General features: G+C 41.2%; 1 protein-coding gene across 3 annotated transcripts in view; it reads right to left on the bottom strand.

Moving 5' to 3' along the window:
- Positions 1–13,452, bottom strand: part of PTPRM (protein tyrosine phosphatase receptor type M) — a 790,291-nt gene that overhangs the window by 218,773 nt on the left and 558,066 nt on the right. For all 3 annotated transcript variants that reach the window (XM_049619708.1, XM_049619706.1, XM_049619707.1), the window contains one exon: positions 10,503–10,635. In XM_049619708.1, coding sequence (XP_049475665.1) covers positions 10,503–10,635 — 133 coding nt within the window. The remainder of the gene's footprint in view (positions 1–10,502; positions 10,636–13,452) is intronic.

Genomic DNA, 13,452 nt, shown 5'->3' with positions numbered 1-13,452 from the left:
GGGCAAAGAGAGAGGATCCCAGGCAGGCTCTCAGCTGTTAGCATTGAAGCCCAAGGATGCAGGGCTTGATCCCATGAACTGGGAGACCATGACCTGAGCCTGGTCTTAACCACCTGAGCTACTCAGGTGCCCCGCAAAATATTTTATGCTATTATAAAACATACATCTCCCAAATAAATAAGAAGCCAAAGCAATTCAAAGTCCAGTGTTGCAGTGAAGGGCTTGCATTAAAGAAGAGTTTTTGTCTGTAATTGCTAAATAACCTACATGCCTACTACCTGCAAAACACCCTGAAGGGCATGAGAGCAGAGTGCCAGAAATGGTTAGAAAAAAAAAATCACATCACAGCCTTTAATATGCTGTAATCTAATAGAAAAGAGAGAGGAGACCCAGGTAACTCAAGAGCCTGCATGCAAGAAGAGTGTATGTGAGTGCTGTAATGAGGGGGTGAGTAAGGAGAGCACCAAATCCCAGCGTCCAAATTGGAATTCTGGTGTTCAGGCAGGTGCTGCTTCAAGTCGCCTGGGGAACATAATTAACGTTCGGGAGTTGTGTTCATGCCTGCTCTTACGCCTGAGTGATAAAATGGGCCATTCTTAGACACGATAACCAGGGCTACATTTTTGCCAATTTTATGCTTTGTGTTGTTTTCACAAACAAATAGAAGTATGTTGAATTTAATAAATAAGTCAAGTTTTGCTTGTTGCAGTAAAAGCCATAAAAATAGCTTCACTTCAGTTCTACCACAGCAGTGTCGATGGGGAAACAGCATATATGGAAAAACAACAACAACAACAACAACAACTACTTCCAATGGATCTAGTGAAGCCCTGGGCACCTTAAAGGCAAGGGCATTGGGCAAAACCATGCCTTTCTTATTCACCTCAATACACTGTTTAACAGAGTATTGCATCTGGAATGCTGAGATCTGCTAAGAGAGAGAGAAGGATAGAGAGAGGGAGGGAGGGAGGGAGAAAGCATTCTTCTCCTCATTAGCATAGTGGTCCCTCTCTATCCTCTTTAAAATTTAACTATATGTAATTTTCTATAAATGAACATAAGTCAAAGATTTCAGATATAACTCCTTTCCTTGTTAAAAAGAAATTTAGATCTATGTTAGAAGAAGAGGGATCACAAATGTTGCCTAAAGAAGCAGGTTAGACATCGGCAAATTTTAAACATATATATATGTATATATTTACATATATATACATATTTCTCCTATACTCTTTTTCATTACTGTTTCAGTCATCAATATAAAACAAAAACAGAAAGAATTGATCTTATTTATTTATTTATTTGTGAGAGAGAGAGAGAGAGAGAGAGAGAGAAAGAGAGAGAGGAAGAGGGGCAGAGGGAGGGAGAGAGAGAGAATCTAGAATCTTAAGCAGGCTCCACACTCAGTGGGGAGACCAATGCGGGGCTTGATCCCACGATCCTGGGATCATGACCTGAACTGAAATCAAGAGTCGGACGCTCAACCGACTGAGCTACCCAGGCGCCCTGAAGAAATGATTATATCAAGTTTGAATTCTTGGATTCACTAACCAAGAGGACAGATTTAAAGTCATCCTCAGCTTTCACACCCTGGGCATTTCCCACTCTACAAACTGGAAAGTGAAGTCATGTCCACATAAATGGAGACATACACTCCTTACGAAACAGGGAGAGCCTGGGTGGGACTGAGCTGGAAATATCAATGCATACAACGCACATCATCTGGGGAGATCACCTGTGGAGAATGGTCAATTTTGGTGGTAAATATCACCTCCCTCTTAACACCCTCTTAGGTACTGTTAGACATAAGCTTTAGAGGTAAGACAGACCAAAAGAACAAGTTTTAAGAAGCTATGCTAATGAGTATAGGATAAAAATGAGCTGTGTTAGAAAGTTACAGGCACTAACAATACAAATCAGCAGGACAACTGCACCCTGAGATGGCTGGTAAGAACCCCGCTCAATGTGTGCAGGTGGGGAGCTGGTGCCGAGGAACAAGGCACGAGGGTCCATACTCCAGATAGTTCCAGAGGTTGATCCTGACCTGTGGGAGTTGAGGTAGTTGGCTGAGCAGGATCTAAGGCAGGTGCAGGGACTCCAAATAGATGTGTGACACTGCTGAGCACACCAAAGAGAGAAATGCTGTCCTTTTGTTCTGACCCCGGAGGGGGACTGCTCGGCCCCTTATTGGATCTGGGTCTCATAGGTCTGGATACACAAAGTATTTGTGCTGACTGCCAAGACCATGACCGCTCTGGAGAATTTGGGGCTTAGAGGGAACTCCCCAAGAGCAGTAGTATCGATGCCCCAGGACTCTGGCTTCCTTCCTTCCCTGTAAGCCATAGTTCATCCCTCCCCTTGAGTGAGCAGTGGCCTGTGCAGAAAGCACACTGCTGGGTGAGTCTGGCCCAAGAGTGGTTTTCCCTCATGGTCGCAGCTGTAGCACCTGCCCCAAGGCCTGGCCTCCAACTACAGGAACCGTGAGCTGCCTTCCTTGTAGTAGCTGTGTTCCTTGCTATCCTCACAGTTAAAGACCCATGTTCTCCATGGGCAAAGGAGAGGTGGACTCCCTCTACAAGAGAGACAGCCTTTTGTCCTGCCTCGTCTCTTGAGTATGGAAACAAAAACTTTGAGGCGTGCGTGCAATGCACATTGAACCTAGGGTCAGCTACGACTCATATACTGAGGTAGCAGATTATGTATATTGTCAACGTAGGTAATATTTATTGGGGCCAGCACTTTGACAGTAAAAACTCATTTTCTTCTCCTAACACTCCTACGAAGTAAGTACTCTTATTTTGCCCTTGGTATACCTGGGGAGACCGAGGGACACAAAGCCAAGCGGCTTGCCCACGGTCACACAGCTTGGAAGCCACAGGGTCAAGGTGTGATATAGGTAGGTGGCTGTGCCTAGGGATGGCTGGTAACTCCACTCTGCTCCCAGACTCTAGAGTTGGTCTCTGATGAGGAAGGCCTGGAGTGAAACACTCCCTTCCTTCACGGCTTACTATAAAACTTAACAAAGTTCTCTCAGTCACTAAACCAGACGAGGATATGGCACCCTCAACTATTGTGAGTTACCCGAAGGAAACCTACTGTTCCAAAAAGGACACAAAATACACACACTTGAAAGGATTTAAAAACACTTCTATAAAGGAGGAAGTGGAAAAAGCTTTTAGTTAGCTGTTTTCCAAAGCATGCTGGCAGATTTCAAATCTTTGCAGACTTAGAGTGATGGTTAACGGTGGTAAGCTGATGACTACACTGTGTTTCCAACGAATGGATCCGGACAGTACCTGAGTTTGAACAGAGCAGGAGGCATCTCTGAGTTTAATGCTGTGGCCGTAAGCAGTGGAGCAGGGTGGTTAACAACCAGAGACATTTGATTTATGCCAGGCTCTGCCCTGTACTACCTGTGTCACCTTGAACAATCTCCCAAACTTCTGGGCCCCTATGCTATTATTTATCCAGCACCAGCTATGCATATGAGTTATGTTATTTAATCTTCATGCTCCCCTGTGGAGTACACAGTAGCCTCATCACCACATTTCCCATTGCAAAAGTTCAGAGACGGTTAAGTAACTCATCCGCATTTACACTGCTAACCAAGTAGGAGCTGGGATTCAAACCAGATCTGTTAAGGTTCGAAAGCCCAGTGGCTGCCCCTTACCATTCTGACACTTTTCTCCTATAAAATAAAAATAAAATAAAAAATTAGTACCTATATTCCCCACCCTCCTGTTTAAAATAAAATCTTCCGTATAAAGAGCTCCCAAAGAACCCTTAATGGAAGGTAATAGAACATAGTCAAACCATTCAGTTGAGTCCAGAAATAGTGTCTAATATAGGAGCTATGAGACTAATCACATGAAGTCCAGGTTAGAGGAGGCCTTGAGAAAGGTCAGTTTGTTTAACTTACCTCTGTACCACAAGCCCATCCAGTTATCATCTAGAAAACTGAAGGACATTAACTGACTGACAGATTAGGATGACATACGCATCCTTCTTTGTGTACCCAGATATCCTGTCTCATGCGTGCCAAAGCCGGTGCTGGAGCAGAAAGTCCCAGCATCTGGTTATTTATACAGCTGCATACCAAGTACACATATTCTAAATCATAATCGCAAAGAAACTTTCTCAATGTAGTTTCAGAAAGTGTGATTTTGAAACAATAGAGCATCCAGACTTAAGACATTTTCCACATACGACTCATACTGAGCTTTAGAGGGAAAGAATTCCTATCTCATATGTAAACAAGTATAGCAGAAGAGCTATAGATAATGTCAACTTGCCTCCAGCCTCATGCTGCAGGCATCCCTTTGAAAACAGAGCTTTCATCAAATTTTCTCTCTTATCTTTTTTGTTTCATGATGTCTTCAGAAATACTTCCTATTTTTTATTGAGATTTCTTTCTCAGTATCAGTATTGTTTAAATATAATAGAATGGGCTCTAAATATTTAATGACATGTGCTGCATTTGCAAAATGTACACTTGTTAAAGTATGTTCTGGAAAGAGATAGAGGTAGAGTGCTTCAGGATTAAAACAGTTACATTTACCTAAAACAGGTGTTGCTGTAGTTGAATAGCTAACATTTGCTGCTTTGACTGAGAGTGCATATTTCCTTAATTATTTTCATAGAGCCACAACTTCTGTAATTTCTACTTACCTCAATAGCTGAGACAGGAATATTACCGTAATTAATATAAATGTTCTCAAATTTCTAAAAGATCTGTATCAACTTTAGAAACAATAGTAAATATAATTAAGCAGGGTAAAAATTGATGGTGTTTGTATGCTAAATTCTGTCAAACATGTTATTGAGATAAATTATTCCCTATGAAAAATGTTGAAAATGCAGGTATTTTCATTTATAGAAATATATTTAATTATACATGGATGAAAAATGATAAATACTAAGTATCTCCTGCTCAACTTATTTCATATTAATTTTGAAAATACAATTGACCTTTGAACAACACAGGGTTGAGTTGTGTGGGTCCACACGGATTGTTTTTTTCAGTACTGTCGTGTAAATGTATATTCTCTTCCTCACGATTTACCAAATAACGTTCTTTTCTCGAGCTTACTTTATTGTAAGAATACAGTATATAGAACATATGACATAAAAAATATGTGTTGATTGACTATGTTGTCAACTGACAGTAGGCTAGCAGTAGTTAAGTTTTGAGGGAGCCCAAAGTTATATGAGTTTTTGACAGCAGGGGGCGGGAGGGGGAGAGGGGAGGGGCGGTCAGTGCCCCAAACCCCAGTGTTGCTCAAGGGTCACCTCTGCATTGTCATATGACTCTGTATGAAACTTTAATTTCATATCCATCTTCTACCCTTTATCAACATTTGCTGCATCAAAACACTGCACCCTCCGAAGAGCACATATTTTTGCAAAAGAGAAAATAAGAAATTGCTTTGCTTATAGGATAAAATAAAAAATAAAAGTAAAGGTTTTGCTAACGGTTTTCAAGGCAAAGGTGGTTTCATAGTACATTAGTCCAGGTAAGCTTCCAATAAATTAATATTCATAAACAAGTTAACAATTAGTCATTCATTTGTGGTAAGTTTGTAAAACATTATAGCCAAATAAAACTGATGGTTATCTCAGTTTTCAGTCATTATTGCCTCCATGTGAAAGAATTCCATGAGTTAGCATGAATCGAATGGATTTTATGTATTAGGGGCCTACCTTCAGCAACTACTTTTTTTTAAGTTTGTTTATTTATTTTGAGAGAGAGAGAGAGAGAGAGGGAGAGAGAGAGAAAGAGAGAGAGAGAATTGCGAGCAGGCTCTGTGCTGTTAGCACAGAGCTGGAGGCGGGGTTCGAACTCAGAAACCGTGAGATCATGACCTGGGCTGAAACCAAGAGTTGGAGGCTTAACCAACTGAGCCACCCCGGCGCCCCAGCAACCACTTTTTATAAAAGGCCTACCCTTCAGAAAGCAATATGATCTGAGCTAAGCTAATAATTGGCAATGCCTCCTAATTAAATTTGCTGTCCCCCACCTCCCAGGGGCTCAGGCCCATCTGGCCTGGCGTGCTGATAAACACAGACGCTAACTACTGACTTTTCCTCAGCAGGACAGACTTCCAATTGTATTTCCAGAAATATTGATGAGTTTGTTTCAGTACCCTTTCTCCTGGGCCCAGTCTGTCTTTATGACCCATGGCACATATTTGCGCGGGCTGTGGCCGAGCGCTGAGGGCAGAAGCAACGTGGACTAACTCACCCATGCAGGAAGGACTCCGACTCCGATTAGCATCAGGCTTTAACTACACCTGAGGCAGTTCTTCTCCTTCCCTCTCTCTCCTTCCCCGTTTTCATTCCCCTCCCTGCTCCTTCCTTTTAATTGAGTGCCTGCTGTGTGACAGCAGGACACGGGGCTCAGAGATAAGCTCTTCACCAAGTAACACTTCTAGACTTGAGCCAACTGAACAAAGACAGTCTTTGGAAGAACTATGGACTATGTTTAAATAATGAAATATGGCAACAAGCCACCCACTGTATTTCCAGAATAGCAAACGTACAGTGTCACCATAGGCCACTACATATGGAACACCTGACCAATTGACTGGAAGCGGGAGGAACTACAGACATCATCCCATGTTATGCTCTCAATTCACAAATGAGGACTCCAAGGCCCAGAGAAGCTCAGAATCACAAACTTAAAGACCTAGGGATTGCAAATCTAAATTCGGTGTTCTTCTGGGTGTGGTGGGAGGTGAGCAGAGTGGGTGAAGGGGGTCAAAAGGTACACATTTCCAGCTATAGAATAAGTAAGTCGGGGGAAGTAATGTCCAGCCCTAGCTAATAATACTGTAGCATATATTTCAAAGTTGCTGAGAGGAGACCTTGAAAGTCCTTACCACAAGAAAAGAAATTTTGTAACAATGTGAGAGGGGCATTCACTAAATTCATTGTGCTGATCAGTTCACAGTATATACAAATGTGGAATCATGATGTTATACACCTGAAACTAATACAATGTCATATGGCAGACCTCAATAAAAAACAACAACAACAACAAAAAAAACAATTCAGTGTTCTTCTAACCAAAGAGTGTGGCTTATTCCCTATCAATGATACATCTGCAACTTATCCATCGTTAACACGTAGTTTTAGGGGCGCCTGGGTGGCTCAGTTGGTTAAATGTCTGACGTTTGATTTCGGCTCAAGCCATGATCTTGTTGCAGTTTATGAGATCAAGCCACGCATTGGGCTCATGCTGATAGAGTAGAGCCTGCTTGGGATTCTCTCTCTGTCCCTCCCCTGCTCACATGTGTGCTCTCTCTCCCTAGATAGATAAAATATCATGTTTTAACTATTTAAAAATACAACTTAAAATTTAGACTAAAATTTTGGAGAAAAACCCTGAACACTTAGAATTTGTCAGAATTCCTATTAAATATGACATGACTATTCAGGTCTAAATCTTGTAAGTTTTATATTTATAGGAATGCTATATTGGTAAATTTGCCCCACAGAGAGCATATTCTGTATTTCAGAAAAAACAAATACAAAAGTGGCACATGATATGAAAACAACCCTTTTAAGATCATTACCTAGTAAATAAACATGTAAATTTGATATGAGTTATTGGTATTTAGTCTAATGTTGTATCAAGACCATATGTTACCGGAGGCAATCTCTTCAAATGCATAATTTATAACATAACCTCCATGACTACCTGAGAGACCTAGGTAGAATAATGAATTAATCCAGCAGAAATAGACCCTTGGAGGATGAAATGACATTTAGCTAAGGTCACAAGGGCAACTGGATTAGTAGTTTCAGGCTATTCCTCATAGAGAGCTTGCCAGATGACACAGAAATGCAACATATTCCCTCAACTAAAAATAAATCCCTTCAGAATGTTTAGTTTGAATATCCAGGTATGGAAAGGCTTAGTATTCCTTTGATTTTATAGTGAATAATATTTAAAAAAAAAAAAAACAGGATTAACCACTGGTAGCAAAGATAAGTCTTCTGAATGAACACTGAGGTGGGGGGGCAATGCAAAACATCTGGGAGAAAAATGCATAAGAGGTGATGGAGAAGTAAGAGAAGAAGAAATAAAAAAAGAGAAAATGGACAAGAGAAAGAAATAAAGAGATAAATAGCTAGAGAAGAAGAAGGATAAAGAGAAGGAAGTTACAGGGAAGTGAAATGAAAAGAAAAAAGAAAGAATTAAAAATGAGGAGACTTCCATTATAAAACTAATAAGTCATGGGACATAATGTCCAACATGGCGACCATAGTTAATAATCCCAGGTTGCATATTTTAAAGTTCCTAAGAGAGTAGCTCTTAAAAGTTCTCATCACCAGACAAAAAAATGGGAAGAAAAATAAGAGGAGAAATTAAATGACGGGTGGAAAAAGAGAGAAAGAAATTGAGGATGTAAAGCAAGTGGGAAAGAAGTGGCAAACTATGGGGACTCATTAGTAACATGTGCAGCTGAGACAGAGTGATGGTTTGTCCTGAGGCCTATGTAGAACAGTAAACATAAGACAAAGGACAGAGCAGGAAAAGATGCATATGTGTGTGTGTGTACAGATAGATAGATAGAGGGGCGCCTGGGTGGCTCAGTCGGTTAAGTGTCCGACTTCAGCTCAGGCCATGATCTCACGGTTCGTGGGTTCTAGTCCCGCATTGGGTTCTGTGCTGAACACTTGCTCAGAGCCTGGAGCCTGCTTCGGAGTTTGTGTCTCCTTCTCTCTCTGCCCCTCCCCCACTCATGCTCTGCCTCACTCTGGCTCTCAAAAGTAAATGTAATACAAAATTTTTAAAAAACAGATAGATAGATAGATAGATAGATAGATAAGAACTCACCCCTTAGATACTGGGTTACCCAAGGTTTACCCTTCATCCGTAACTTCCTTCTCACTCTACAATGACACTGAGTGATCTCATCCAAATCCAGGGCTTCAGCCCGGCATAGGGTGCTGACCTGACTATGGAAATTGTTATTCCGAGTCCACACCAGCACAACCAACTGTCCCGCGGACATTTCCACTAACCTTAATAGGAACAGTGAACTGAAAAAGTGACGTGCCTACCTCTCCAAACTTCGTGCCCTGCCTATGTCTACTTCCCATACTCTGCATTTTCTGAGTTGAGAACATCTTCCCTAAGTTGTCTAAGTCAGTAACGAGGCTCTTTCTATAATTGCTCCTTTTCTCTGGGCTTCTGCCTTCAAATGGATACTACAACGTACCACCTAATAATTCTAAAGCTGCCCCCTCCTCACCCAAGTGGTCTTCCTGACTTGAGCTCTTTTCCTTCCTCATGGTGCTCAACCCTAACATCAGAGTGATCTTTCTAAGACAAAAATTACATCACATTACCACCTGCTTAAAGGCCACCAGTGGATCTCAGGACCAAGACCAGCCTCCTTAGATGACAGACAAGATTTTCAAGACCTTGCTTTGCTGACCTCTCCATTCTCACCTCCTACTATCCATGACTTACTTCCAGTCTATAATTGTTTTTAATTTTTTAACGTTTTTATTTTTATTTTGAGACAGAGACAGAGCATGAATGGGGGAGGGTCAGAGAGAGAGGGAGACACAGAGTCTGAAACAGGCTCCAGGCTCTGAGCAGTCAGCACAGAGCCCGACGCGGGGCTCGAACTCACGGACCGCGAGATTGTGACCTGAGCCGAAGTCGGACGCTTAACCGACTGAGCCACCGGCGCCCCTATAATTGTTTTTAAACTACAGAGAAAAGGATTAAGACCTAGTAGTATCTCTGGAGGGGAAAATTTATGCTACTGCTTACCACATATTTTTATGTTGATAATTTTTGCATCAGTTGAACATTCTATCATTAAGTTTTTACTCACTTCTATATACATAGACACAATATATTTTTTAAGTGTGGGAGGTGAGGATTGCTTATTATAGCCACAACGGCTATAGCCACATTTTCTCCTCCCCCACACGACCCCCCAGCTAGACCGAGCCATGTGACAACATTTAACGAGTTTTAGCTCTTATTTTCAGTCACACCATGGCCTGGGCTCCTATCAGGCTGTTTTCTAAGAGTCCCTCTGTCATGGGGTGTTGTGCCGATTAAGCCCCTACCATGGTGCCTACACAAAACATGGGCTTGATAAATTCACCATTATCTTCATTATAATGAGAAGGAAATCTCTTCTTTCTCATGTCCTTGAGACCATCCACTACATTAGTACGTCAGTAATCGGTAATAAAAATTCCCTGACGAATAGATGTATTTAAAGATTTTGTAGAGCTTTACGTACCAACGTGTGGGAAGACACAGGCTTAGGTTACCTTGGCATGATATACTTTGCATATTCATACAACTCCACAGCCATTGCTCTAAATTTTGCCTTGTAACCTTCAATGCTATATGATGAAAAATACCAACAGAGTCACAGATGTGTCTCAGCCATGAAAACCAATCACACACGCAAAGCCAACTGGCAGACGACGGGGTAGAACCACATCTCTGGCAATAGCTGGGAGCTCACCTTTTCTTCATTACCAACACAACTCCAAGGAATATGATGACGAACAGCAAGATGCCGGCAATGACTCCGGCAATTTTGACTGTGTGGTCTGTTTCCTTCTCGGGTTCTGGAACTGGCTTCGGGGTGGCAGCTCCTAAAGATGAAAAGGAAATGAAAAAGGACAGACGGTGGGTAAGAGAATAAAGATGTTATGTTTTAAAAACAAAAGAAAAAAAATCGCTGCATTTAACAGAGTAATACGACTTATCAGAGCCAGCAGACAGACAAGCTTTTGATTTTTTTTTCAACAGCTTTCATATGCACTGAAAGGAGGGTAATTGTTCATATTGTTCTTCAATATTTTACTAAACCATAACGGAAGTTGGATAGCACCCCCAGCTCTGACCCTTTTAGAAGAGACTCTTCTCAAACAGTTTTTTATATTTTTATTATCTCTATTGGCTCCCTGCCCTTTCTGCCGTTTTAAAACTTGCTAACAACACAATAGCTATCCTAAGCCTTTATCCAAATTTGATTTGCTGGAACATTTTCCTCAATTATTTTTCATAAGTGAAGCAGTAATTCTATAACATATTAGCCCAAACACCTGGAAAAGTGAGATAAGCTCATTTACCATGCATTTTACCAGCAATTGTTTTTTTAACACAATAGAGATTTTTCCCCTGCCTTTGGAATTCTAAATCTAGGTCACATCTGGTAGGCAAAAGACTCCTTCTAAGCAATTTATTCACAAAGTGGGAAGCAGCTGATGATCACACTACTGGCACTCACATTTAATATCTGTTTAAATGAGATAACCAGAGCCTTCCAGTGACTACTGTCTTAGCTCGCCTGCTTTCCCATTTCCCAAACGTTTGTCCTGTTTATGGCATAATGCGATGGAATGTCAAATCCACGTCTGATGAAATATCCATTTCCTCTGCTAAACGAGTTCAGGACGAGAAAATACTAGGAATGTAATGTTCAACTCACTACGCAGAATCCATTTTTTTTTAAGGGCTTCTACTCTCTTAATCAGAATGTGACAGTGCTGAGCATCTTAGCCATCAAGCCACTGTCCTCACCACGTGGTCAGGACAGATCATTCTGAAAGCAGGAATTTTATGGCCAAGTCTCTCACCTTAGAATTTTCTTCTTGTGTTCCTTGGTTAAAAAAAAAAACCAACATGTAATTGAAACTGAATATTGATATCGCCCCTCTCTACCCTTTCACTGGGTTTCCCGTTCATGCTTCACCTGATTCTTGGAAAAACTTAGCCCTCCCTGTGTCTGGTGCATTGCAGGCTGGGCTTATTCTAAGATGAGTCGACACAGGGAAACAGGGAGTGTCTAGCTACAGCTTTCCATCTGTTTCCATTGGAAACATATAAACTATGTTTCTTTCAAAAGGTATTCATATTAAGATTTTATAAGACATTCTGCATCTTGAACCCAGCTGTGGCCATCAGACAGATGAAGCCAGTCAAGACTGGGGACAGACACAAGGCAGAAGATAAGTTTCCATCCACGCATGCTTTGCGATCAAAGTGACAATTGTAATGAGAGCAGGTGTGATGTAAAAATCACTCCTTATCAGATACAAACCCTTCTGCATAGCCTGTTTCAGGTCATTTTTATTTCTGACAACTTCAGGGGGATGCCCTGCTCTCTTGTTTGAGTGGATATCCCTCAAACTAGTTATCCAGATAAACCTTAAAACTAATAATGCTTACTACTTTTTAGTGTAATTACATCTTAAGTATACCCCTCCAATATGTCACTGGAACATACAGCCAAGCAGTGGGTTTGCAGGATATTGTAATATTAAATAAACTGCTAGGAAAGATTTAAAGATAAAATATGTACATTATAAAAAGATGAAAATTTTTAAAAATCCGTGTAAAAATAAATAACACGTAAAATTCACAAGAGGGAAAAAGGGTGCCATGCTTTTGAATTTTGGCTTTTTTGTTCAATTAAAAAAACTTAACTTTAAAACAATAAAATGAAATTGGTTTATTCTACCAAATGTTGGCATATTGGCATATTGGGAGCCATTCTATTTATCTCAGTAGTTAATAGATTTCAAACGCTCCAAATATATTTTCTAAATAACTGACTGGCTGAGTTTCTTTGTAACTAAATTATGCCAGTAAATACAGCACTTGGGAAAGAGATTTAGAAAAACTTCATTTAGCCTAAAATACTGAAGTATAAAAAACAACACGGATACAACCCATACGTTGTAAACACTCAGTAAGGGAAGAGTTTGTCTTGTCAACGGTCATGTTTGTTTCTGTTAATTAAACAACTGGTTGTCTTTGACTTTAGCCAACACTTTGGCCTGCTCCATGAGAACTGGTGAATACTCTACACATCTTTAGGACAGGAAAAGAGTCTCCCTCGCTGCCTTTCATTCCCTTTGGAAAGCAGACAAGCCCATTGCTATGCAGCTAGCATAAGCTCCGTATTATCATTCTTTAGCACCTACTTTTAACTCATTTCACATTGCAGGTCAAGAAAATGAAATGTTCCATCTCCGCAGGACACAGTTGCAATGAGATTATGGCGGCAATCACGCAAAATGGGACAGCAACTCAGAAAAGGAGAGGAGGGCTGCCCCGAGCTGTCTGGGAGCGACCCTCCCTTTGCCCGCAACAGGGCGCGGCCACCAGATAATTGTGACAGTGCCAGAGTGAAGGGGATGATTGGAATGTCTGGGTTGGGGGCTGATCCGGGAAGCAGCAACGTGCATACAAGTTGGGATGACATAAGTCACCAGGCTGAGGTAATCTCACAGAGGTGTGCATCGTGAATCTCAAGTTCACGCTGGGTGTCTGCCATTCCTGCCTTTGGCTGCCTGCCCTGCCCTTTCGGTCTTTCCTGAAATGGAGATCTTTACGATCCCTTTCCACAGGATGCTCTTTTCTCCACTTTTGTTTTTTTGGAACCATGTGGTTGTGAGCTGTCA

Source organism: Panthera uncia, assembly GCF_023721935.1.
Source record: "Panthera uncia isolate 11264 chromosome D3 unlocalized genomic scaffold, Puncia_PCG_1.0 HiC_scaffold_8, whole genome shotgun sequence".
Taxonomy (NCBI): Eukaryota; Metazoa; Chordata; class Mammalia; order Carnivora; family Felidae; genus Panthera; species Panthera uncia.
The sequence above is the reverse complement of the archived record's forward strand: the minus strand, read 5'-3'. Positions and strand labels throughout refer to the sequence as shown.